General features: G+C 44.3%; 1 protein-coding gene across 9 annotated transcripts in view; it reads left to right on the forward strand.

Annotated features, from left to right (window-relative positions):
• Positions 1 to 12,108: 12,108 nt before the first annotated feature.
• adgrg6 (adhesion G protein-coupled receptor G6) overlaps positions 12,109 to 26,521 on the forward strand; it is a 157,417-nt gene continuing 143,004 nt past the window's right edge. For 6 of the 9 annotated variants that reach the window (XM_068045548.1, XM_068045550.1, XM_068045546.1 and 3 more), the window contains exons 1-3: positions 12,111 to 12,490; positions 12,602 to 12,692; positions 20,193 to 20,373. In XM_068045548.1, coding sequence (XP_067901649.1) covers positions 20,246 to 20,373 — 128 coding nt within the window. In that variant the 5' untranslated portion in view covers positions 12,111 to 12,490; positions 12,602 to 12,692; positions 20,193 to 20,245. Of the gene's footprint in view, positions 12,491 to 12,601; positions 12,693 to 20,192; positions 20,374 to 26,521 lie in introns of all 9 variants that reach the window. The other 3 variants (XM_068045545.1, XM_068045552.1, XM_068045547.1) reach the window with 2 other exon arrangements.

The following is a 26,521-nucleotide window of genomic DNA, read 5'->3' on the forward strand; positions in this document are numbered from 1 at the left end:
CACAGCCACCAATGGTGGAGGGAAATCGGAGATGCTTAAGTGTGTCGAAGTTCAAGAGCACAGAGATCTCAGAGGGTTGTAGGGCTGAAGGAGATTGCATAGATAGGATAGGATGAGGCCATGAAGGGATTGAACACAGGATGTGAGAATGTTCAATTTGATATGTTGTTGAACTGGGAGCCAATGGAGATCAGTGAGCACAAGAGTGATGGGTGAACGGGACTTGCTGTGAGTTGATACGATCTCCCATAGAATGCCGCAACCTTAGAAGAAGATCAGCAGCAGCCCTGTTTATGAGCATAAACCTGAGTTACGGTGGCCATAACTTTATAATACTGACTTTTTTCCAGCTGGATGTATACCCTGTTCCTTGAAATTTGGGTGATGCTTTAAGGTGAATTGTTTCAAACACTTACTGTATTAAATCACATCATGTTCAGTGATAAACAGAGAGACACATCAAACAGGAAAGGTTTGTGAATAATCCAGGTCTGGTTCTGTGGTATTGGCACCTTTTGTTAGGATTAAACTGCTTTGTTCAAACATGACTAATATTTCTGTCAAAACTAGGTGAATTCCTTACATGGGCATGGTTAGAAATACTCTGAATTAATAACCTGAAATCATTATTTTCTTCTGCCCACACAGAACAAAGATGCTAAAGAACAAAGATTTCCCTATAGCAAGAATAGAGTGTGAATGAATGAAGCTGTGATACTAATGCACCCAGACTGTCTCATTGTGAGTGCAGGAGCAAGAAGATATAATAAAGTAAAAGCAAAATACTGCAGATGCTGGAAATCTGAAATAAAAACAAGAAATGCTGGAACCACTCAGCAGGTCTGGCAGCATCTGTGAAAAGAGAAGCAGAGTTAACGTTTCGGGTCAGTGCCCCTTCTTCGGAACTGGTATAAGATATAATAAAGCCCAAGTTCTTTCAATGATCTTCACTGGTCTCACTGTAGCCAATTCCCAAAGCTTAATTAGCCATTGGCCCAAAGCTTAATTAGACCAGCCATATCAAAATGTGGGCAAAAGATGGCCACTCTATAATGAGTGGCTCACCTCCTGACTCCTCAAGAGTGTCTCCATCAGCTCCAAAACTCAAGTCAGGAGTGTGATGGAACACTCTCCACACACCTGGATGGGATTAGCTTTAACACGTCTCAAGAAACTTGAAACCATCCAGAATGGAAGAGTCCGTGACCTCTGCCACTGAGAAGGACAAGCGGGGTAAGGTCAGGGAACACCATCAACTTCAAGTTGTCCTCCCAATCACGACTTGGACATATACTGTCTGTCTGTCATTGTTGCTGAGTTGGTGTGCCGCAAATTCCTACCTGCCAGCATCATGAGAGCATCACAAGGCCAAGAACAGCTCAAAGAGAAGGCCCACCATTGTCTCATGGAAACTAGGGATAGTCGGTCAAAGCGACCTTCCATCTATGTCCCAAGAAATGGTTTTTGGAAGGAGAATGGAGCATGGCCAATAATAATAGATTGCAGTTTCTATTAGATTATTGAAGAACAAGATCTTAGGGATACAGGAATGATGAGCAGTGGATGGATGATGGAATCATAGAACACGTGATAGGTATGATGACAGAATAGGTTACTGGGAAAGGCCATTGAAGAGCCAGTGGGTTCAACAGAGAGCCGAATGAGTTTCTGGGGAGTACAGGCAGTAAGAGGTGTGAGGGATGATTCCTTGATCCTTCCCTTCTGTCAGGAAACTGCAGTGGCACGGAACAGAGTGCAGCACGGGTTGGAGGTAGGGCTGCAACACACCTAGCACTTGAGATTCCCTGCTGGGAGGGAAAGATCCCAGAATCAGCCCAGTGTGGAGCAGGCAGATGGGTGGGAGTTGCTCTGTACGGGGGGGGGGGGGGGGGGTGGGTCGGGTTGTGGGTGGGGGGGGCGTTGGTGTGGATTGGACCTCAAATGGAATTTGAATGCTTTTTACAATTTTGAATGGTGCAGCTCATAATTACTGCGCAAGATATAGACGGGTGTAGCTTTCTGCTTGGGGGTTAACTCTTTTACTTGCAACTTTCTTCCCTGACACTTCCATGTCTGGGTGCTTACACCAGGGTAGTACTGAGATGAGGAACACGGTGGAACTTTAATCTGAGACAGGTAACACTAAGTGGACACTGGGCACTATCCCACAGTGATGACAGGGAGGAGGGAGACCGGATGGAGGAACAGTATATCAGAGGCAGAGTCCTCCCTGGGCTGTTCTTAAACAACTCCAAGCACTCCATGTCAGAGAAGCAAAGACAGCTGGAACCGAGAAGTCATTAGGTTAGATATTGGTCTTGGGGTGGCATCGCTAAATGGGCAGTATAGTATCAGCCATCTGCTATATTCCCCACCCAGTGTTCAGTTCCATTGTCTTCAATAGAATGAATATCAAGTGAGGGGAATAACGAACCACCCATTATGCAGTAGCACCCAAGACCCCACCAATTTCTACCCCATTGCCTGCTCTCCTGGGTGCAATTGCTAGGCAACCAGATTGAGGGAAAAGATGAAGATAAGAAGCAATGTTTAATGTTGAAATAAAAACAAGAAATGCTGAAACCACTCAGCAAGTCTGGCAGCATCTGTGAAAAGAGTTAACGTTTCGGAAGAAGGGTCACTGACCCGAAACGCTAACTCTACTTCTCTTTCCACAGATGCTGCCAGACCTGCTGAGTGGTTCCAGCATTTCTTGTTTTTATTTCAGATTTCCAGCATCCGCAGTATTTTGCTTTTGATGTTTAATGTTGAAACAGTCAAGTTCCTCATTGGCTCAGTTTGCGAGTATACTGAAGAATCAGTCATAGAGAGATACAGCACTGAAACAGGCCCTTCAGCCCAACAAGTCCATGCTGACCATCAACCACCCATTTATACTAATCCTACATAAATCCCATTTTTGCCCTCTCACATCCCCTCAATTTTCCTACCTACACGAGGGGCAATTTTTACAATGGCCAATTTATCTATCAACCTGCAAGTCTTTGGCATGTGGGAGGAAACTGGACCACCCAGAGGAAACCCAAGTGCTCAGAACCGAACCCGGGTCGCTGGAGCTGTGATGCTCGCCACTGTGCCACCCCATTGTGTCTTCATTGTCTGGACTGTGTTAGTGGATCTCAGTTGGAGCAGTGATAGGGGCCACGACAGTTACCCCTCAGGGTCCCCGAGGAAGGTGAGGGGGGAGAAAATCCTGTCAGAATCCCATTCCTCATCAATAACCAATGGACCCCTGCTTGAAAATGTATGTGTGTGTGTGTGTGTGTGTATGTTACAGGTTAAAGATGGAAAGAACTTACATTTACATAATGTCTGTCATGATCTCAGGATGTCCCAAAACAACTTGCAGCCAAGAAGTACTTTTGAAGTGTAGTGACTGCCATAATGTAGGAAACACAGCAGCTAATCTGTGCACAGCAAGCTCCCACAAACAGCAATGAGATAAATGGCCAGATCATTTGTTTTTAGTGATGTTGGTTGAGGGATATATATTGGGTGTGGATACCCTTTACTCTGCTTTGAAATAGTGCAGTGGGATCTTTAATGCTCACAGGCTGGCCTTTGCTGTGATGCTTGTCACAGTTGAATAGCCCATTGTGCTCAGGCCGGTACTCTTGCCCATTGGTGCTTCTGGTGGAGATCTTTGATCACCTATTCGAAATTTGCTGCTCCCAATTTTCCATTCCATGGAAAAGATGGGATGGATAATGATGTGCTGCACATGGTTGAATTGCCCCGAGGCACGCTTCCGCCAGCTGAAGGTCACTGCTGGAAGTGCGTGCATGGTGAATTGGCCCAACGATGCCTCGGCTCACACCAGAATAAGCAGTCAGTCAGGCAAGATTCCACAGATACATGGTTTAAATATTTCAATGTCAAATCTGACGGAGTCGCATGGAATTTTGCTTGGGGTAAATACTGTCCTTGATGCATCAAGACAATTTAATTATCCTTCATCATGGAGAGTGCTTTTATTTAGTGCCAATGGAACATAACAACTATTTGTATGAATGTGAGTGAAAAATATATAAAGACGATCTTGCCTCTTACGCAGAAAGTTGAGGGTTCAAGTCCCACTCCTGAAACTTGAGCACAAATATCTGGGCTGACACTGTCAGTGCAGTACTGAGGGAATGCTGCACTGTCAGAGGTGTCATCCTTCAGATGGGATGTTAAATGGAGGCCCAGCCTGTTCTCAGGTGGATGTGAAAGATCCCATGGCACTATTTCGAAGACGAGCAGGGGAGTTCTTCTCAGTGTCCTGGTCAATATTTACCGGTCAATCAACATTATTCAAACAAAAAAGATTATCGGGTTATTATCACATTGCTGTTTGTAGGAGCTTGCTGTGCGCAAATTAGTTGCTGTGTTTCCTACGTTACAACAGACTGCACTTCAAAAGTACTTCATTGGCTGTGAAGCACTTTGGGTCCTGAGGTTATGAAAGGTGCAATGACAGACTTTCTTTTTAGATGGTTGAGCCTAGTTGAAAATCAACAGTAACAGGAGAGTTAAGCTTGGGGGAGCCACCCGGTTTGTGTGGTCATAGGAATGTAGGAGCTGGAGTGGGCCATTCAGCCCCCCGAGTGTGTCCCATCTACAAGATGCAATGCACCAAGGCTCCTTAGACAGCACCTTCCAAACCCGCAACCTCTACCAACTAGAAGGACATGGGTAGCAGATGCATGGGAACAACACCACCTGCAAGTTCCCCTCCAAGTCACACACCATCCTGACTTGGAACTATATCGCTGTTCTTTCACTGTCGCTGTGTCAAAATCCTGGAACTCCCTTCCTAGCAGCACTGTGGGTGTACCTACCCCACATGGACTGCAGTGGTTCAAGAAGGCAGCTCACCACCACCTTCTCAAGGGCAACTAGGGATGGGCAATAAATGCTGGTCTAGCCCACGACACCTACACCCAGGAACAAATCAAAAAAGGATCTAATTGAATGTTGGAGCAGGCTCAAGGGGCTGAATGGCCTCTCCTGCTGCTCTTATTCCTAAAATATAAATTAATCTTCTCTCTTTGTTTTATCCATTGGCAATAAGTATTGGCTATGCCGTGTGTTATATGTGAAATAGATACACCCTGACAGTGTGCATTTTTCATTAAGGGCCCATCCCATTCGACTGGAGCGTTTTCAGTTTAAAAGGACTGATTGTAAAAAGTTGCTGCGGTGGGGGTAAATTGACAGGTTATTGGTTAAAAACCTGTAAACCCTGTTTAAATGAAATGGTTTGGTCACACCCTTTGGAAAAAAAACATGTCTTGACTTGCAGTTAGCTCTGACAATCATAGCCTGACTATATTTATTTAGCAGACATTTACCGTATAATGCAGTGTATACATTGCACCTTCAAGCAGGATTTTACTGACTGTGCTAATCTTATGATTACAACCCATGTACGAGTGTGATAAACTGATTTTTTTTCAATAGCGAGGTGCTAGGTAGGCGGCTGGTGTGAAGACTACACTCAATTTTTCGACAACTGCATTCCAAAGAAATATTCCGGATGGGCAATATTGAATTAACTGCCCATTATACGCCCTACCCGATTTCACTTCCATTCATTTCAGTAGAAAGGAAACTTAGGCATCTAATGGGCAGTCAATTCAATATTGACCAGTTTATACCATCAGCTAAAGGTCGGCTACCCAACGGGATCTGACGACATATGTTGGGTTAGGGTCGGGTCGGGTTACACTTCTGGGTCCGGCATTCGGGCTCGGGTTGGGCTGGGTCAGGCACACTCTGTCACAGGTAAGTGGCTCCAATGTTAATTTAATTTTTGGACTAGAAAGTTGGTTTTGTTACAGTTATTTTAAGCTTGTGCAAATCAGCAACAAAGCGAAAAATGGAAGGTAAGTTAACTGATGGTCAGGTTGGGTCAGGTTGGGCGCAGGAAAAAATGGAAGGACTCAGGCAGGTCGGGCTCGGGTCGGATGTGGTTCTGTCAGGCAAGGGTCAGGGTTTTTTTTGCAGACCCGAGCAGGCCTTTACCATCAGCCAATTACGCCCAATATGCCTAAAGGTTAAAATGACCCCGCGTGTGTCTACAGCTTTTATTGTAGCATGTGGATCTTCTCATGAAACTTTCATCTAATACTTGATTACATTTTTGTATTTTTTCACACCTTCTGAAGATATTGAGTTTTGGATGGAGTACACTCTCACCATTGTCGCTTCACCCAGGTCTCTCATTGCCCACATCTGTTAGCACAAGTAATGAGTTTTGGCAGTCTATTTTCCAACAATTCCAACAGTGTCCTTGTAAACTTCAACTTCTCCCTATCACAGCCTTTTTTTGACTCTCTGTTTTGTTGATAGCGTTGTGGCCAATGATCCTCTGAACTTTTCTCTTCTGTTCCTCTTAAACTAGATTTGTGTACAGGTGCCTCCTCCTTTCTGTATCCTCTCTGTGTTAGAATCGGAATCGAGAGTCATACACTGACTTATTTGTTCCCGGAACTGTAGAATTTCACAGGTTCCAAAGTCTCCCTTTCCTCAAACATTCCAAAGGCTTTAAAAACCCAACCTTGGTGCCACATGACCATTATTTCTTGGTTTCCCTCACCTTCCCTCCTACTCTTTTCGAACTTGGTATTGGTGAGCAATTTGACCCTCAGCCCATCATCACCTGATCCTCTCATGCATCTACATTCTCTTTTGCTCCAAAGGAAGAAACAGGTGCCTTGACTTGGCACTCATTTCGTCTCTCAGAAATGAAGCACATCGAATGGGTTACTTTGAAGGGCAGTCACTGTTCTTATGTAGGTGAATGCAGCAACTCATTCGCATGCAGGAAATTTCCAGAACCAGCACCGAGATGACCGAGGGAGGAATGTTGACCAGGACACTGAGACAACGCCCTACTTTTCTAATCTGTCATTACATCGTTACCATCCACTTGAAGCATAGAGCAGGAAGAGAATTCCTCTGTCTAACGTCTCGTCTGAAGGACGATATCCCAATCCTGCACCTCTACGTAGAATTTATAGCATAGAAACGGGTCATTTGGCCCAGCTGGTCCAGGCCAGTGTATATGCTCCACACGAGTCTCTTCCCACCCGTGTCCGTCTAACTCTCTCACCATATCCTTCAATTCCTGTCTCCCTTATGTGTTTATCTAGCTTCCTCTTAAATATATCCAGGTTATTCGCATCAACCACTCCATACAGTAGCTAATTCCACATTTCCATCATTCTCTAGGTAAAGAAGTTTCTCCTGAAATTCCCTATTGAATTTATTAGTGACTGTCTTATATTTATGGTCCTCCCCCACCACAACTGATCCCACAATTAGCCAACCTAGATTATGTGCGCAAATCCAGTAACAAATAATTCTCTCTGAAAGAGTTGTTGAGTTAAGGTAAGGTGCTTAGAACATAAGAAATAGGAGCAGGATTAGGCCATTCAGCCCCTCAAGCCTGCTCTTCCATTCAATAAGATCATGGCTGATCTGTCCCAGTCCTCAACTTCTCTTTCGGGCCTGCTTGGTTATAAGCAGAGGGATGAGCGATTACGTGACATAAGAAAATACCCTGGCTGTTCCCCTACAGCATCCAGCTGCACTTGGAACATTTCCTGTGTTTTCCTCTGCTACCCTATGTGGTATCAGCTGAGTAAAATGTTCCTCCTAATATCTCTTTCAAAACCATTTCTCAATTAATTGTTCCCATACTCCCATCTCTGAAGTAATATTCTGAGTTTACCCTCTCTATACCATTTAATACTTTATAAACTTCTTAACAGCCTTATATCCAGTCTGCCTCAACATCTTTCAGAAAAGGAACTTGCATTTATATAGCACCTTTCACTACCTGAGGACATTCCAATGAAATACTTTCAAGGAGTACTCCCTGTTGTAATGCAGCCTATCCCCTTTACCCATGCTGACTTTCACTGTGTCCTCTCCTCCCTGAGATGAGGTTGTTCTCTATCTGATCACAACAGCTATATTTTTAATCTTAATATTGCTGGAGTTTTTCTGTTTCAGAGTGTTCTGGAATGATCTGCCGATCCTGCTGGTATTGGGTTAAATCAGCTGAGTTCTCTGAGCAGAGAGAGCTCTCAGGTCTCTCTTTAAAAGAGCATCATGGACTCTTTAATGTTGCTGGGCAACTTTTGCTTGGCTGTTTGGAATTCATGATGCAATGATATCGGCTGTGAAAGCAACATTACAACAGTAAAACATATTTTCAGCTCAGTCATGTGATATTGGCATGACAAAACTGTGACATTGTGTTTTACTCTTACATTCCCATCAAAAAAGAGATAATAATCACCTTTAAAATAAAGGAACAAATCACAAAGTTGTGCACAGTGATTGTGCAGTGAATCATGGCATCAGTCTGCAATGCATGGAGGCACTATCTCCCCAGAAAACTGAGTTCCTGATCTCAGCCCTCCAGAAATGGGCACCTTTCAGGTGGTGCAAGAAAGGCAGAGAGAAAATATGAGGGTCAGTTGGCACCAGGCTGCTTGTGTGTGCCTCCTAGTGGCTGCCACAAAGTCACCATTATTGTCCTCGCTGGAGTCAACCTCTCCCTCACCCCTTCCTTTCCCGCCCAAAGGAATCACATAGTCTGGAAGAGAAGAGAAAGGGCAAAAAGAGTAAAGCATAGAGCATAACGTTCCCTCAGCGAAATGTTCGATGGGCCTATTTTCATCGTGGAGGGGGGCTGCAGCGAGCCAAGCGAGCCCATCACCCGTGCAATGAAGTACCCTGGAGACCTGAGCCATCTTCATGGTTGAGTCACATTAAGATAAAATGAATGAGCTACCAGCGCTAAACAAGAGCTGAAAGGCAGCTTGCCAAAAGGGCAAGCTGATGGGGGAAGAGCACACAGCAGGGTGAAAAGTGTGTGGCAAATAGGAACAGCAGGAGGCCTCACGAATGGACATAAAATATCCCACAGCACTATTCTGAAGAAGAGTAGGAGAATCCTGGTGTCCTGGACAATATTTATCCCTCGACCACCATCACTAAATCACACTATCTGGTCATTATCACATTGCTGTTTGTAGGAGCTTGCTGTGTGCAAATTGGCTGCTGCATTTCCTACATTACAATAGTGACTACACTTCATTGGCTGTAAAGCACTTTGGGATGTCCAATGGTTGTGAAAGGATCTATATAAATGCAAGTCTTTTTTTCTTTGCATTAATGAGGTTGTGGCCTGTTTCCAGTAGCAATCCTGGACACTAATTACCCAGTCTGCTCCGAGATCATAGCAGGCTAGGCATTGGTGGGAATGGAGATGAAAATCCTTCATTTGGATTAGGGTCTACACTTCGCCATTGCTGGCAAAACATGGGGCAGTAGAGGGAGCAAGATTATCCTCTAGACATGATTTGCAGAACCCTGCAACTGTGATGCTGTCTCTATGTGGGATATGTTCCCTTATCACCAGTAAATGTTGCACTTGTTACTGATCAGATCTGAATTGGAGGATTGAGTTAGTCCGCCGGTTTTTAAGTTTTAAGCTCCAGAAAATTGACTGATGTGATGTTGTTTTAAACTTTTAAAAATCCGTTCCTTCATCATGCAATGTGTGATCCAAAGAACATTAAATCAAAGTTTACCTTGGGAATAACAGTCAGATCCCCTACAAAAGATAGGCGATGGTTTTCTCGGTATCATGTTTATATTTATGTATAATATGTGTCTGGGGGAGGCTGAACTGGCTGAGCGTGTCTACCCTGAGGCACAGAGTGGCTTTCGAGCAGAGAGATCGACCATTGACATGCTGTTCTCCCTTCGCCAGCTACAGGAGAAATGCCACGAACAACAGATGCCCCTCTACGTTGCTTTCATAGATCTCACCAAAGCCCTTAACCTCGTCAGCAGACGTGGTCTCTTCAGACTACGAGCAAAGATCGGATGTCCACCCAAGCTAATAAGTTTCATCACCTCATTCCATGACAATATGAAAGGCACAATTCAGCACAGCGGTGCCTCATCAGACCCCTTTCCTATCCTGAGTGGCGTGAAACAGGGCTGTGTTCTCGCACCTACACTGTTTGGGATCTTCTTCTCACTGCTGCTCTCACATGCGTTCAAGTCTTCAGAAGAAGGAATTTTCTTCCACACAAGATCAGACAGCAGGTTGTTCAACCTTGCCCGTCTAAGAGCGAAGACCAAAGTACGGAAAGTCCTCATCAGGGAACTCCTCTTCGCTGACGATGCTGCATTAACATCCCACACAGAAGAGTGTCTGCAGAGACTCATCGACAGATTGCGGCTGCCTGCAACGAATTTGGCCTAACCATCAGCCTCAAGAAAACCAACATCATGGGACAGGATGTCAGAAATGCTCCATCCATCAATATCGGCGACCACGCTCTGGAAGTGGTTCGAGAGTTCACCTACCTAGGCTCAACTATCGCCAGTAACCTGTCTCTTGATGCAGAATTCAACAAGCGCATGGGAAAGGCTTCCACTGCTATGTCCAGACTGGCCAAGAGAGTGTGGGAAAATGGCGCACTGACACAGAACACAAAAGTCCGAGTGTATCAAGCCTGTGTTCTCAGTACCTTGCTCTGCGGCAGCGAGGCCTGGACAATGTATGTCAGCCAAGAGCGACGTCTCAACTCATTCCATCTTTGCTACCTCTGGAGAATCCTTAGCATCAGGTGGCAGGACCGTATCTCCAACGCAGAAGTCCTCGAGGTGGCCAACATCCCCAGCATATACACCCTACTGAGTCAGCGGCGCTTGAGATGGCTTGGCCATGTGAGCTGCATGGAAGATGGCAGGATCCCCAAAGACACATTGTACAGCGAGCTCGCCACTGTATCAGACCCACTGGCCATCCATGTCGCCGCTTTAAAGACGTCTGCAAACGCGACATGAAATCGTGTGACATTGATCACAAGTCATGAGAGTCAGTTGCCAGTGATCACCAGAGCTGGCAGACAACCATAAAGGCGGGGGCTAAAGAGTGGCAAGTCGAAGAGACTTAGCTGTTGGCAGGAAAAAGACAGAAGCGCAAGGAGAGAGCCAACTGTGTAACAGCCCCGACAACCAATTTTATCTGCAGCACCTGTGGAAGAGTCTGTCACTCTAGAATTGGCCTTTATAGCCACTCCAGGTGCTGCTTCACAAACCACTGACCACCTCCAGGCGCTTACCCATTGTCTCTCGAGATAAGGAGGCCAAACAGAGACTAAGATAATATTTGTGTGCACCTATGTCTGGATGAATATCTGTACATGTTTGTGTGTATATATTTAGAAGGTTTAGAGTGATTTTAAAGGTTTCAAGGTATTAAAGGGAACAGATAGGGTAGGTAGAGAGAAATTATTTCCACTGGGGAGACTAGGACTAGGGGATATAATCTAAAAATTAGAACTGGTCCTTTCAGGAGTGAAATGAGGAAACAATTCCACACACAAAGGGTGGTAGAAGTTTGGAACTCTCTCCCACAAACGCCGATTGATGCTGGATCAATTGTTTGAATGTGAGATTGGTGGATTTTTATTATCCAGGGGTATTAAGGACTATGGAACAAAGGCGGGTATGTGGAGTTCGGTCAGAGATCAGCCATGATCTCATTGAATGGAGGAACAGGTTTGAGGGGCTGAATGACCTCCTCCTCTTCCTGTGTTATTGGAGGCAGCTGGAAATGACTGGGGTCAGTGTAGTTGCCCCCAATCTATCACATTCCTCTCTCGACTCTTAGCGGAGGTTTAGCCCTTTCGAAACAAACAGGTTAAAGCTCCTGTTGGAATAGTGGATAGGGGGCTGTGGTAGGAGTGCATTCAGTGCAAGATCACAGTTATTTCCAGGCCCTAGTCCTTTAAAAAATAGATCTGGGAGTTGGAGCCAGGAGCGGTGTAATGGAAATGACTGAGCTGCCAGTTTAGAGTTAATTTTGCTTTTGTATTCGAGTTCATGAGATTGGCGCCAAGTCGAACAGAAGTGGGGCAGAACTTTAATGATGTATTTCACGGGGAGAAAATATGGAACTTCTGAACCACCCACGTCCAACCAAACACCCCCTTCCCCGCGCTCCCCAATAGCTCCGCTAAACACACAGAGAAAAGGCAGTTTTGTTGTAACACAGTTTCCCTCTGAGCTGCTCAGCCAAGCTCTGCCTGGCGAACAAACTGATGTTGTAATTGGGAGGGGCAGGGTATGGGCTGAAGAGACTGTTAAACATCCCATTGAGCAGCACAGCCCTTGTACCTACCGGAGTGAAGCAGAGAGAGAGAGAGACGGGGATCTGCTGAAACACTCCCTGGAGCGGCTTAACTGTCATTTTCGTCCGGGTTTTTTGTTTTGACGGGAAGCGAACCTTAACTTGAGCTCGAAACCCCAAGAAGATTTCAGTGAGTCCCAGAGACCGCCGTGTGTTCGCTGACCATAATCCCGCTCTCTCTCCCGGCTGCCTGTCCAACTTGAGCGAAACTGAGCCGGGTTTATTCCATCAGCAGAAATAACCTGGAAAAGCCAAACGTTTGTAAGTTTCAGATTTTGGAAATCTCTCTTTCCCTTTTCTATTTTCGATGTGTTCAAATTATTCTATCAAGATGTCCAGTCACTCCCTGACTCTCTCTCTCTCTGTCTCAAGGACAGGAGTCAACACAAGTTTGAGGTGAAACTCTCTCGGTTGAAATGCTGCTCCGAGATTCGCCCAGCCTGAGGTTAATAACATAGAGCAGGTAAGAAAGAGGTTGGATGCTTCCAAACTTAAATGGGAAGGGAAATTATATTTCCATGTCATTATTAGTAATGTTTCTCTCTCTGCGATCTGTGCTGTGGAGTTGCCAAGCTTTTTGTTATGATGTGGGGTTTGGGGATTTCGGCGCGGCGACAGGCAAATTCAGTGCTCCTGGCATTGATTCTTACTCGTTTCACCAAATCGCTAAATTCACCGCGGCAGTGTGACGGAAGGCGCAGACAATTTCTCACCCATTGCGAGTTGCAGCTTTTTGATACATCGTTGCGTGGCCCCAACCCATTGCCAGGTTGAGTCTGGCAGGTTATTTATTGACTGACCTGCTTCATCTTTATCCTCGGGATAAAACCAGAGCAAATTTACTGGGAGGAGAGGAGGTGCGATGTATTTACAATGACCTGAACTAAACGCTGCACAAATCTGAAATAATTTAGTGCTTTCAATCTGTAAGAAACAAAACTGTCATAACTTGGGGGAGATCTGTTCTTCACCGGGTGCTAAGGTGGACAAATTCAGTTTGCAAGTTGTAATACCAGGTGGTATTTATAGGAACACTGTCAGAATGGGCGGTATAACTCAGGATAGTACTTAGCTCACATAAACCTTCTCCAGCAGCCTTCCTCGCCTCACTTTTGAGTTCGCAGAGTGCAGTGTGACTTCAGCCCAAAACCTTCCCCAAACGCTGTTTTAGTGAAACAAAGGACCCTTTCTCCCCAGTCTTCAAGCTCTTTTTCAGGTAAGTAAGAGTTGCTTGCCGTTCTCCCTTCTGCATTTGTTCCTGCGATTTTGGAAGGAGCGAAAAACTTTGCCCTTGTGTATTACATATTGAAGATTGAAGGCTGTAAATCTTCATTATCAGTAATATTTTAGAGTAAGGTGATTGGATTCCCTTTTGAATCCTATGCTTTGTCCTGATTCATCTCCCTACAACACACCATTTAAAAGAGGGGTCTCTAATTGCTAACTGCATTGTAAAGTGACATTTTGTTATTACAGAATTGATGGTGGAATCCTGATATAAACTAATTGTAAATGACCTGTTACATTTTAATTATCTTTAAACACCCCCAACACCCATTCACTCAGGTGAATGGTGACTTTTCAGAACTTGTGGTTCAAGTTACATTTGCATTCAGTATTTGGCACAACTGATTAGGTCCTATTTCCTTTGAGCCTTTCAAGAATTGTTCCTTTCACCAGTGCTTTGAGTGAGAACATAAGCCCATTTGTTTTGAACTTGTTCACCATTTTGCTGGTTGTACAGACTACAGGGCATTGTTACCAATGCATTTAGAATGTCGCTACGCATACTAAACGGAGGGATTCTCACCCTTAATATGTGTGTATACATAGGCGCATAAGAAGAGGAGGAGGCCATTCAGCCCCTCGAGCCTGTTCCACCATTCAATGAGATCATGGCTGATGTGACCTAACTCCATATACTCACCTTTACCCCATATCACTTAATACCTTTGACTAACAAAAATATATCAATCTCAGATTTATAATTAACAATTGATCTGGCATCAATTGCCATTTGTGGAAGAGAGTTCCAAACTTCTACCACCCTTTGTGTGTAGAAGTGTTTCCTAATTTCACTCTTGAAAGGTCTGGCTCTAATATTTAGACTATGCCACCTAGTTCTAGACTCCCCAACAAGCAGAAATAGTTTCTCTCTATCTACCCTACTTGTTCCCCTTAATATCTTGAAAATCCTATCAGCCCTGATTCAGTTGGTAACACTCTTACCTTTGAGTCAGAAGGTTGTGGGTTTAAACCCCACTCCAGACACTTTGTGCTGTCGGAGGTGCTGTCTTTCGAATGAGATGATAAACCAAAGCTCCCCCTGCTTTATCGGTTGGATGTGAAAGATCTCACAGCACTATTTCAAAGAAGAGCAGGGGAATTATGCTGGCCAACATTTACGCCTCAACCAACATCACTGAAGAAAAACAGCTGTTCTGGTCATTATTACATTGCTGTTTGTGGGAGCTTGCTGTGTGCAAATTGGCTGCTGTGTTTCCTACATTACGACAATAACTGCACCTCAAAAAGTACTCAATTAGGTGTAAAGCACTTTGAGACATCCTGAGGTTATGAAAGGCACTGGATAAATGCAAGTCCATTATATATATATTTATACAGATGTGAAATGTGCAATTACAGTGGGTATAATTCAAAATGGCAAAATGTTCTCTTATTATTAGCTAGATATAATGGCAATGTTATGAGGGGGTCATTATAGACATGAATCATTGAACTGTTCAATATTACCCCACACAAATAGGCCACTAGGCACTTCGAGTCTGGAATCCAGGTATTTTCCTCAGTGTTCCCTAGTTGCTTCAATGTTCCTCTTTTCCCAGGCAGGTATTCTCCTCTAAATGTAATTCTGGGACTGCATCAACAATTTCACATTCTAATTGTCCTCTGTGCATAGAAACATTTTTTCTCTAACCTCTAGAAATTGGGGTTTATGCTTTGCCTTTCGTACTTATTATCTAGCAAAGCCACTTTTCAAAATACTGTGTGACCTGCTGCACCTGCTTGTTGTAACAAAGTGGTTCCGGGTGTATAGAGGTAAGATAGGCAGCAGAAAAACACTTGGCTTCATGTTCTGGTATGGCACAGGGCTGTGAAGATTTGTGCCATCCAATGATCTGCCTCCTACACTGAGTTTGCTGCTGTATAACTACAATTCAGTTCTGGACACTGCCCCTCAGGAAGGATATATTGGCCTTGGAGGGGGTGCAGAGCAGATTCAGAAGAATGATACCAGGGCCTCCATAGCATTGCCTGACTCTGCCCCTACCTCAGCTCATCTGCTGCTGAAGCCTTCATCCATGCCTTTTTGCCTCTAGACTCGACTGTTCCCATACTCAAACAGCCGGACTCCCATCTTCCACTATCTGTGAGCTTGAGCTCATCGAAAACTCTGCTACTCATAGCCTAACTCGCACCAAGTCCCGTTCACCCATTATCCCCATGCTCTCTGACCTACTTCAGCTCCATGCCTGGCAATGCTTCAATTTTAAACTCTCCACCCTTGTTTTCAAATTCCACCATGGCCTCACCCTCTTTCTAACCTCCTCCAGCCCTTCAATCCTCCAAGATCTCTGTGCTCCTCCAATTCTGGCCTGTTGCACAGCCCCGATTTTAATCGCTCCACCATTGGTGGCCGTGCCTTCAGTTGTCGAGGCCCCAAGATTTGGACGTCCCTCCCTAAACCTCTCTGCCTCTCCTCCTTTAAGATGCAACTTAAAACCTACCCCTTTGATGAAGCTTCCTAATATCTCCTTATATTGTCAAATTTTGCGAAGTACCTTGGGGATGCTTTACTATATTAAAGGTGCCATAGAAGTGAAAGTTGTTGGGTTACAAAGGTTAAATTATGATGACAGGTTTTATTTTCTTGCATTTCTAGAAGGTTATGGGGTGATCTAATTGAGGTGTTTCAGATGATTAAAGGGTAGGGTAGATAGAGAGAAACTATTTCCTCTGATGGGCAGAATCCAGAACAAGGGACCTAACCTTATAATTAGAGCTAGGCTGTTCAAGGGTGATGCCAAGAAACACTTCTTCACACAAAGAACAGTGCAACTCTGGAACTCTCTCTCCTCAAGGGCAGTGGGTGCTGAGGGTCAGTTGAAAATTTCAAAACTGAATTTTGTTAGCTATGTGATATGGAACCAAGGCCAGTAAATGGAGTTAAAATACAGTAAGCCATGATCTAATTGAATGGCGGGACAGGCTCGAGGGGCTGAATGGCCTTCTCCAGTTCTTACATTCCAGTTTGGCGTAATGTTGATATTTAATAGTGTCCAGATAACCAGTCAGTCTCCTGAGAAAACTTGTATGGATCCTGCTAAAGCTAGGAAAGAGGGGATCTTTGACCTTTACTCTCTACACATTAAAATATGGTGGCTACTTCAATTGTGTTTCCCGGCCTTGTGACCTCCGCCACTCAGAAGGATGCATCGCCTGCAAGTCACACACCGTCCTGACTTGGAAATATATTGCTGTTCCTTCATCATCGCTGGGTCAAAATCCTGGAACTCCTGACTGGATACAGTTGTAGGAATACCTTCACTACATGGATTGCAGCAGTTTAAGTACAAGGCTCACCACCACCTTCTCAAGGGTAGTTAGGATGGGTGATAAATGGCAGCCTTGTCAGCACCACCCATATCCCAAGAATAGCAATTAAAAAATATAATCTGGCATAGAAAGAGCAGACCTCTGTATATTGTTATGGCACTGTGATGCCAATTAGCCTGAGGTCAGTTTGCAATTTTAAAGAAAGAAAGACTTGCATTTATAAAGCTCCTTTCAGGCCAGCCCAAAGTCCTTTCTAGCCAACTTCTCCAATGTAGTAATTGTTGTAATGTAGGAAATTTGGCAGCCAATTTGTGTACAACAAAGCCTTACAAATAGCAATTAAATAAATGACTGGATAATCTCTTTGGGGGATGTTGGTTGAGGAATAAATAAATATTGGCCAGGACACCACTTACCTGTTCTTCTTCAAAACAGTACCTTGGGATCTTATGTGCCCAATTAGTCGGGCAAACAGGGCCTCGGTTTAATACCTCATCTGAAAGATGGTACTTCCAACAATGTAGCACTCCCTCAGTACTGTACTGGAGAGTCAGCCTGGATTATGTGCTCAAGCCCTGGAGTGGGACTTGAACCCACAAACCTTCTGCCTCAAGGCTACCAACTGAGCCATGACTGGCATATTTTTACATGAAGCATAGATTATCATTGCCTGCAGAGTCTTGGCTCAGATCAGTAGGTACCACTCCCAGAATAGTCACTTTGTATAACTGAAATTACAAGTGCAAATGGAGGGATAGAGATGAGTCTGAGTTACAGGGGCATCATCTTCTTGGAGAAGGTTTTTCTATGAGTTGTTTGTTTAGGAGCCAGAGAAAGGAGCTGTAAGCAATTCTAACCAGAAGCAGGTTAGAATCCCTTTGGGAGCTGTGCATAGTGACATTGGGAAATATATTTATTAAGATATCTGCAGTTGAGCATTTTCAGTATAATCATAAAAATATAGTTTTAGAAAAAATAAAGTGCTGTGATTTGACAAAAAAAATGTGCAAAATTCTGATCTCCACCTTACAAAAAGGATATAGAGGCACTGAAGAGTTACAAGAACGGAGTGATTATGACATCAGGTGTTAGTGCAAAGCACCCATTATATGCCTGGCCCAATATTCAGGAGCTGACTATTGAGTGGGGCCTATAGCAGGCGGTCAAAGCAATGCCACTGGTTTTTTGCTAATGGCCAAGATGAATTTCTACTCCAGTATCTCTGCTTTAGGAAACTACTGCCACATGGCATAAAGATTTCTCAGCAGAGGTTTGCATATATAAAACTTAAAAGCATATGTTGGCAAATGCTGTAAAACTAGTTATTTTTGTGCTAATTATTTATGTGACTGCTGACTTTGCAAATACAGGAAGTTAAATTACAGGCTGAGGCTCTTCTATCTGAAAACAGAAGGCTGAGGGGTGACCTTATAGAGGTCTTTAAGATTATGAAAGTGTTTGATAGGGTCGACGTAGAAATGATGATTCCACCTGTGGGCGGGACCGAAACTAGAGCCCGTAAATATACGATAGTCACTAATAAATCCAATACGGAATTAAGGAGAAACTTCTTGATCCAGAGAGTGATGAGAATGTGGAATTTGCTACCAGATGGAGTGGTTGAGAGGAATAGCATAGCTACATTTAAGGGGAAGCTGGATAAGTACATAAGGGAAAAACGTATAGAAGGATATGTGACACAATGGGAGGAGGCTCATGTGGAGCTTAAATGCCGGTAACTGTGTTGAATGGTCTCTTTCTGTGCTGTCAAATTTTATCTAATTATATACAATCTCACTAGAAATGCAGAAGAACACACTCACAATGGTACTATGAGCATCATAATAATGTTATACACAAGTGTGTCAAAGGGAGCATAACATCGCATTTCATACAAAATAAAAGCAAAATACTGCGGATGCTGGAAATCTGAAATAAAAACAAGAAATGCCGGAACCACTCAGCAGGTCTGGCAGCATCTGTGGAAAGAAAAGCAGAGTTAACGTTTCGGGTCAGTGACCCTTCTTCGGAACTGCCGAAGAAGGGTCACTGACCCGAAACGTTAACTCTGCTTCACTTTCCACAGAAGCTGCCAGACCTGCTGAGTGGTTCCAGCATTTCTTGTTTTTATTATCGCATTTCATATCTTTGCTTGCAAGCAAATACAATAAAAGATTTGACAAAAGATTCTGTAAATGAGGGCTGTGTCACTTTAAGAAGGGAGAGCAGGGGAGTTCTCTCTGGTATCCTGGCCAAAATGTATTCCACAACCAACATTGCTGAAACAGATCCTGGAGGTAGAGACTGCTGTTTATAATCATGGACTCACAATGACTAATTAAAATTATAAACGTGGCTGAGAAATTATCGTTTTTGATGTCTGGAATTGTATGCTCTGGAACTCCCTCCCTGAACCTCTCTGCCTCTCTATCTCTCCTATCCTTTAAGACACGCCTTAAAACCTACCCCTTTGACCAAGCTTTTAGTCACCTGTCCGCAAAACTCCTTGTGTAGCTCAGTGTCAAATCCCATGAATGAATAAATTTTTAAAAATGAATATTTAGTTCACTTCTGTGATGTTCCTTTTTGATTTTAATGGGGAGCGGAAAGTTGCACGTCACCTAAATGTGTTCAGTGTTTGTTGGCTAATTCTGCCACTGTAAGCTTAGAAAAGTTTCTCAGTAAAGGGGCTTCAACTGAGTGAATATAATGGGGCTGGGCCTTTCCCTCTGAAGAAAAAGGACATTTTCTTATAACTGCACTTATATCTGGAGCTCCCTGCAGCTGGGAATGGAGTGCATTAGAAGTGGGCAAGGCAAGAGATAAATGGAGGAAATTAGTGAGTCTCGAATGCCTGGACTTTGTCTGTGTCATGCCTTTTTATCAATGGAGCTTCTTTACGCATGTGCCCGAAGTCTGATTGGGATGTTTCAAAACAAGTTGCTGCTAGCTACAGAATACTGACCTTGTCCTTTAATTGGTTGGAGGCAGGGAAGTGGTGGTGTGAAGACCAGAGGGACCTTAATTGACAGATTTGGAATGAAGTTTATAATCTGGGATACATTAGCAGAATTACAAGTCAATGTTACGAATTAAAATAAAATGCATGCACAAATACCGGAAATAAATAAGTCAATCAGAAAATAGAAAAGATGGGGTTCCTTCTTCGAAGGAGTTGCTCTGTAGTAAAAAGAGATTTTTGCTTTTATTCATTCTTGGGGATGTGGGCACCACTAGCAAGGCCAGCACTCATTGCCCATCACTGGTTGCTCTTAGATGGTGATATTGGACACAGATGCTGACTGACCATCCAGTGTGTTTCTGAACGTTCCTACTTTTATTTCCGAGTTACAGCATTTATATATATCTTTTCTTCTTAATTCAGCTTCTGACTGCCCCCTCTCCTCCAACACACAAGGATAACCCCCCATTCAGAGCATGGCTACCGGACCCAAACCTGACGGGACCCGACACGTGTCGGGTTCGGGTCGGGTTGGGTCGCTCTTCCGGGTCCGGCAATCGGGCTTGGGTCGGGCCGGGTTGGACACACTCTATCACCACCTCCGGTACGTGGCTCCAATCTTAATGTATGTTTTAAACAACTTTTCAAGTCCAGTTACAGTTTTTGTTGCTTATCTGCGCAAGCTTAAAAAGTGAAAAACGGAAGCTAGGTTAACTGAACATTCCGGTGATCGGGTCGGGTCGGGCGCGGGGAAAAGTCAAAGGACTCGGGCCGGGTCTGGCTCGGGTCGGATGTGGTTCTGTCGAGCTCGGGTCGGGTTTCATTTGCAGACCCAAGCCGGCCTTTATCCCCACTTACCCCCAATCCAAAATATTACCGAGTCACTACCTCGTTATGGCATGCTGCAATGGGGGAGAGATTTGGATTCTGTGCAGGAACAAGTGTTCTGTCTAAAACATGGAATTTAACAGCAGTTCCCAAGTGTTTCAGTTGGCAAGGCTGCTGACCCTTTGAGGATCTGACCCGTACTTGCTAGGACGGTCCCAGGTCTGGTTTTCTGGACTGTCTCGAGTTAGCTGGCCTTGGCTGAGAATTCAGTCATCTTAGGTTTGGGAAGGGAAAAAAAATCAGCCACTCGTTCCCAATCTATCCCTGTGGAGAAGTCCATGTGTGTGGATATCAACTGATGATCACGGTGAATTTGGCTAGAATGCCCTTCACAGTCAAATAGCTCAGAGCTCTCACTGTCTAGACTCAGCAAATCCTGTGGAATCTACCTCTGTGCCTTCTCTCAGTGAATTTAGGTGTCAACAGTGTCTCAGTGGTTAGCATCCCGACCTCTGAGTCTCAAGGTCATGAGTTCATAGTCCCACTCCAGAGGTTGGATCGCATAATCTAGGCTGATATTCTAGTGCCAGTACCAAGGGAGTGCTGCACTGTCAGTGGTGCTATCTTTTGAATCAGATGTTAAACCGGTGTCTCATTTGTCCTCTCAGGTGGACCCATGGCATTATTTCTAGGAACAGGGGAGTTCTCCCTGGTATCCTGGCTAAAAGTGATCCCTCAACCAACATCACTTAAACAAATTATCTGGTCATTATCACATTGCTGTTTCTGAGAGCTTATTATGCCAATTTTCTACATTATAACAGTGACTACAGTCCGAAAGTACATTGTTGACTATAAAGCGCTTTGGGCCATCCGGAGAATGTGAAAGGTGCTATATAAATACAAATTAGTTATTTTTTTCTTTCTCTTTAAAATCAGAAAAAAACTAGCTCGGTGGCTTGGTATTGAGCAGCAGTTGTCTGTGAGCACACCATCTCTGCTCCAGGTGTCAAGGTGAGAAGAGTGGAGGGAAAGTTGGAGGGTTGATCAGGGTCCCTTGGACTTCACAGCAATCCCTTATGGAGCAGTATTGGCAGAGGTCTGACACCGGCGGGTGTCTCTAGGGGCTTGGAAGCAGCAGGGGAGATGTTTGGCAGGATGGCAGGCCAAGAACATGAAGAGTTGGAACAAGGCGAGGAAATGGAAAACAAAGAGATGGCTGGTCAAAAGATTAACCTCCAAGTTCCCTCCAAGTCACACACCATCCTGACTAGGAAATATATCACTGTTCCTTCACTGTCTCTAGGTCAAAATCTTGGAACTTGTTGAAGGGCCAGTTGCAAGTTTAAGGTGAGGGGCGGGAGGTTTAAGAGGGATTTGAGGAAGAACTTTTTTACCCAGAGGGTGGTGACGGTCTGGAATGCCCTACCTGGGAGGGTGGTAGAGGCGGGTTGCCTCACATCCTTTAAAAAGTACCTGGATGAGCACTTGGCACGTCACAACATTCAAGGCTATGGGCCAAGTGCTGGCAAATGGGATTAGGTAGACAGGTCAGGTGTCTTTAATGCATTGGTGCAGATTCGATGGGCCGAAGGGCCTCTTCTGCACTGTATTATTCTGTGATTCTGTGAACTCCCTATCTAACAGCACTGTGGGAGCACTTTCACTACACGGTCTGCAGTGGTTCAAGAAGGCAGCTCACCACCTCTTTCTGAAGGGCAGTTAGAGATTGCCAGCGACGCCCACATCCCATGAATGAATGAAAAGAACACGGGATTTCTGGATTTTTCCCAGTGCTTCAGGAATTGCATTCTGCGTTCCGCCCATTTTTCCCACAGAAACCAAACAAATCATTTGCCTAATTGTAAACTGCTCTGTGAACGGATTACTGTTTCAAGTGAGATCAGTCATGTGAAGAGACATGTTGAAGCTGGGATTGCTCTCCTTAGAGCAGAGAAGGTTAAGGGGAGATTTAATAGAGGTTCAAAATTATGAGGGGTTTTGATAGAGTAAATAAGGAGAAGCTGTTTCCACTGGCGGGAGGGTCGGTAACCAGAAGACACAGATTTAAGGTAATTGGCAAAAGAGCCAGAAGGGAGATGAGGAAAATTTTCTTATGCAGCGAGTTGTTGTAATCTGGAATGTGCTGACTGAAAGGGCGATGGAAGCAAATTCAATAATAACTTTCAAAAGGGAATTGGCTATGAACTTGGAGAGGAATTTGCAGGGCTACAGGGAAAGAGCAGGGGGGAGTTCCAGGATTTTGACCCAGCAATGATGAAGGAACAGTGATATATTTCCAAGTCAGGATGGTGTGTGACTTGGAGGGGAACTCAGAGGTTTATCTTTTGACGAGCCATCTCTTTGTTTTTCACTTCCCCGCCTTGTTTCACCTCTTCAGGTTCTTGTCCTGCCATCCTGCCAAGCATCTTCCCTACTGCCCAAGAGTGGGTTACCAAGCCTCTAGAGAGACTCACTGGTGCCAGGCCTTTGGCAGTACTGCTCCGTCAGGGACTGCTGTGAAATCCGAGGGACCCAGATCGACTAACTCTCCAACGTTCCCTCCACTCACTGGATAGCTCTTTCAAAGAATTGGTATAGGCATGATGGGCCGAATGGCCTCCTTCAGTGCTGTAGGATTCTATGAGCCTATGAAACGGCCTCGGTGTTGAGTGTGATACTTTGGGTACAGTTGTGTTTTGTGAATTAGGCTGGAGTGTTCCATTGCCAGGGTCTCCCCTTCATAAATAAGACCTTTGCTGTGATGTAACCCAGTTTATGGATTTCCCAGTTTAAGCTGGCTCAGCTCCAGTGTATGTGATCATGTGCATGCTTAATTATTTTCTTTCCTTTTTAATGTGTTCCTTTTTAAAAAACCCTCGAGGGGTCAATTTTTAAAGTGTATTTGCCTGACTTTAAACTGTTGCAGCTGCTGTGCAAACCAGATTTATATATATATTCAAAGAGAGCCAGGGCGATTATTTTTGCATGAACCTTAAAGGGAGACTCATTATGACAGAGCTGGGAGCTCATTGTCCATCGTGATTTTCCAGATGCCAGTTGGACCTTCTGGACAAAGAGGAAAGAAGGTAAGAGGGGTAGAAATTCCTCTAGGCCTGTTTTCAATTCTGAAATGGGTGCCATGCACACCCCAACTGGGAGGGCCCAAGGCCAGTCCAGAATTGGGCCTCGGGCCTCATTAACATTAGTTAACAATTGGGATATTTTGCAGTCGTTGGGAGCATTCTTTCTTGCAGATGCTAAAGAGGCTGAGTGGATCGTGCTCACTTCCTGTTCCACTCATTTCTATCCAATTTTGGTAAAGGGGCCAAAAACAGGCATCAGGCCTCCTTATGTACATAGCCAAATGTCTGGTTCAGGCAGCTAAGAACATAAGGATGTAAGAAATAGGAGTAGGAGTAGGCCAGTTGACCCCTTGAGCCTGCTCCATCATTCAATAAGGTCATGGTTGATCTGATCTTGGTCTCAACTCCATTTTCCTGCATGTTCTGCACAAACCTTGACTGCCCTTTGGTTCAAGAATATGACTATCTCAGCCTTGAATATATTCAATGACCCAGCCTCCACTGCTCTCTGAGGTAGAGAATTCCAAAGATTCATGACCCTCTGAGTCAAGAAATTCCTCCTCATCTCCATCTTAAATGGGCAACCCCTTATTGTGAAACTATGCCCCCTAGTTCTAGATTCTCCCACAAGGTGGAAAGTCTCCTGAGTATCTTATATGGTTTCAATAAGATCACCTCTCATTCTTCTAAACTCCAATGAGTACAGGCCTGACCTGCTCAACCTTTCTTCATCAGCCAACCCCTTCATCCTGGGAATCAACCAAAAATGTATAAAGAATGGCCTGATCCAATATTGGGTCAGACATCTTTCAGGCATTCTGTGAACCTGGGACATTGGTCCCAAAAGTGGCCCTCAGTTGTACCTGTTTTACTCTGTGCAGTGGATGCAACAAGGTCCAGTTTCTACCCCGGGGAGAGAGAGAGAGAGAGAACAAAAGCCCTAGCTTTTAGTGATTTCTGTACATGGCTACCTAAATCCCTTTGCCCTTCCACAGCTCCAAGTCTGCCATCATGAAGAAAATATTCCAATTCGTCTTTCTCAGATCCAAAACCTTATACTTCCCCACATTAAACTCCAGGTCCTAGTTTTTTCCCACTTAAGCAGATTCAATAGTAACTTGCAAAAGGGAATTGGGTATAAACTTGTTGGAGAGAAATTTGCAGTGTTATGGGGAAAGAGCAGAGGGGAATGGGACTTGTTGGGTGGCTCTTTCAAAGAGCTGGCATGGGCATGATGGACCGAATGGCCTCCTTCAGTGCTGTAGGATTCTATGACCCAATGAAATGGCCTCAGTGGTAAGTCTGATCTTCATCTGTGTTCCTTTGTAACTTCTCCTCTCATCCACACAACTTACTGTGCCTCCAAATGTAGTGCCATTTCCAACCTGGATATACAATTCTCTATTCCTTCATCCAAGTCATTGATAAATATGGTGAAAAGCTAAGGCCTTAGTACAGAACACCAGGGAATACCACTTATCACATCCCATCAGTCAGAAATCTGGTTTTTGGTGGGCTGGTACTAGGAGAGGTGGTGGTGCAGTGGTAGTGTCACTGGATTAGAAATCCAGAGGCGCAGGCAAATGCTCTGGAGATATCGGTTTGTATCCCACCACGGCAGATAATGATATTTGAATTCAATTCAATTAATAAATCTGGAATTAAAAGCTAGTCTAATGATGACCATGAAACCATCGTGGATTGTTGTAAAAACCCATCCATTTCACTCATATCCTTCAGGGAAGGAAATCGGCTGTCCTTACGTGGTTTGGCCTACATATGACTCTAGACCCACAGCTATGTGGTTGACTCTTAAATGGCCTAGCAAGCCATTCAGTTGCATCAAACTGCTTCAGTGGTTCAAGAAGGCAGCTCACCACCACCTTCTCAAGGGCAATTAGGGATGGGCAATAAATGCTGGCCTAGCCAGTGATGCCCATATCCCATGAATGAAGAAAAAAAAGGAGAAAATATGGGCACAGAAGTTATTGGATTTTTGTAAAAACCCAACTGTTTCACTAATGTCATTCAGGGAAGGGAAACTGCCATTCTCACCTGGCCTATGGTACTCTTGTTCCACACTATCTGGTTCTCTCAGTGCTCTCTGAAGTGTTCTAGCAAGCTGCTCAGTTGTCAAAAAAACTACCACTTAAAGAAGCTCCCCAGTACATTCCAGCCACCTTGCTACATCCTGAGAACAAATTTTAAAAACTCCCCAAAAAGATTCCCGGGCCTCAACATCGCAGAACCCAACCCCAACTTAGAGACTGTGCAAGAAATATGCAAATTTGTTGAGACATTGTACTCAATGGAGGGATTACAATGTTTTACAATATTTTCAGGCACATGCTTCAGTGTTCATGCTGTCAACAGTTCTGAACCAGCCATCATCCTCAGCCTGATGATAGAACCTGGCATAATTCCCTTGATTTCCCACTTGGAGAATTCCTGGCTTTAGTTGAGTCACATACAGAGGGAGGGGAAGTAAAACCCAATCCTTCCCTAGGGAATTGGGGAGAATGCAGAGAAATCCTTTGAGTTGAAGGAGGAAAGCTGAAAGGACACATTGCCATTCAGAGTAATGACTGCAGATGTGAACCATCCTCTGTGCAACGCAGAATGTTTTCTGATGTAACACACATTGCTTACAGATCCTCTTCTGAGCAAGAAAGAATTTGCATTTATATAGTGCCTATCATGTTTAGTTTAGTTTAGTTTAGGGATACAGCACTGAAACAGGCCCTTCGGCCCACCGAGTCTGTGCCGACCATCAACCACCCATTTATACTAATCCTACACTAATTCCATATTCCTACCACATCCCCACCTGTCCCTATA

This window comes from Heterodontus francisci, chromosome 13, assembly GCF_036365525.1.
Source record: "Heterodontus francisci isolate sHetFra1 chromosome 13, sHetFra1.hap1, whole genome shotgun sequence".
In the NCBI taxonomy this organism is placed as follows: domain Eukaryota; kingdom Metazoa; phylum Chordata; class Chondrichthyes; order Heterodontiformes; family Heterodontidae; genus Heterodontus; species Heterodontus francisci.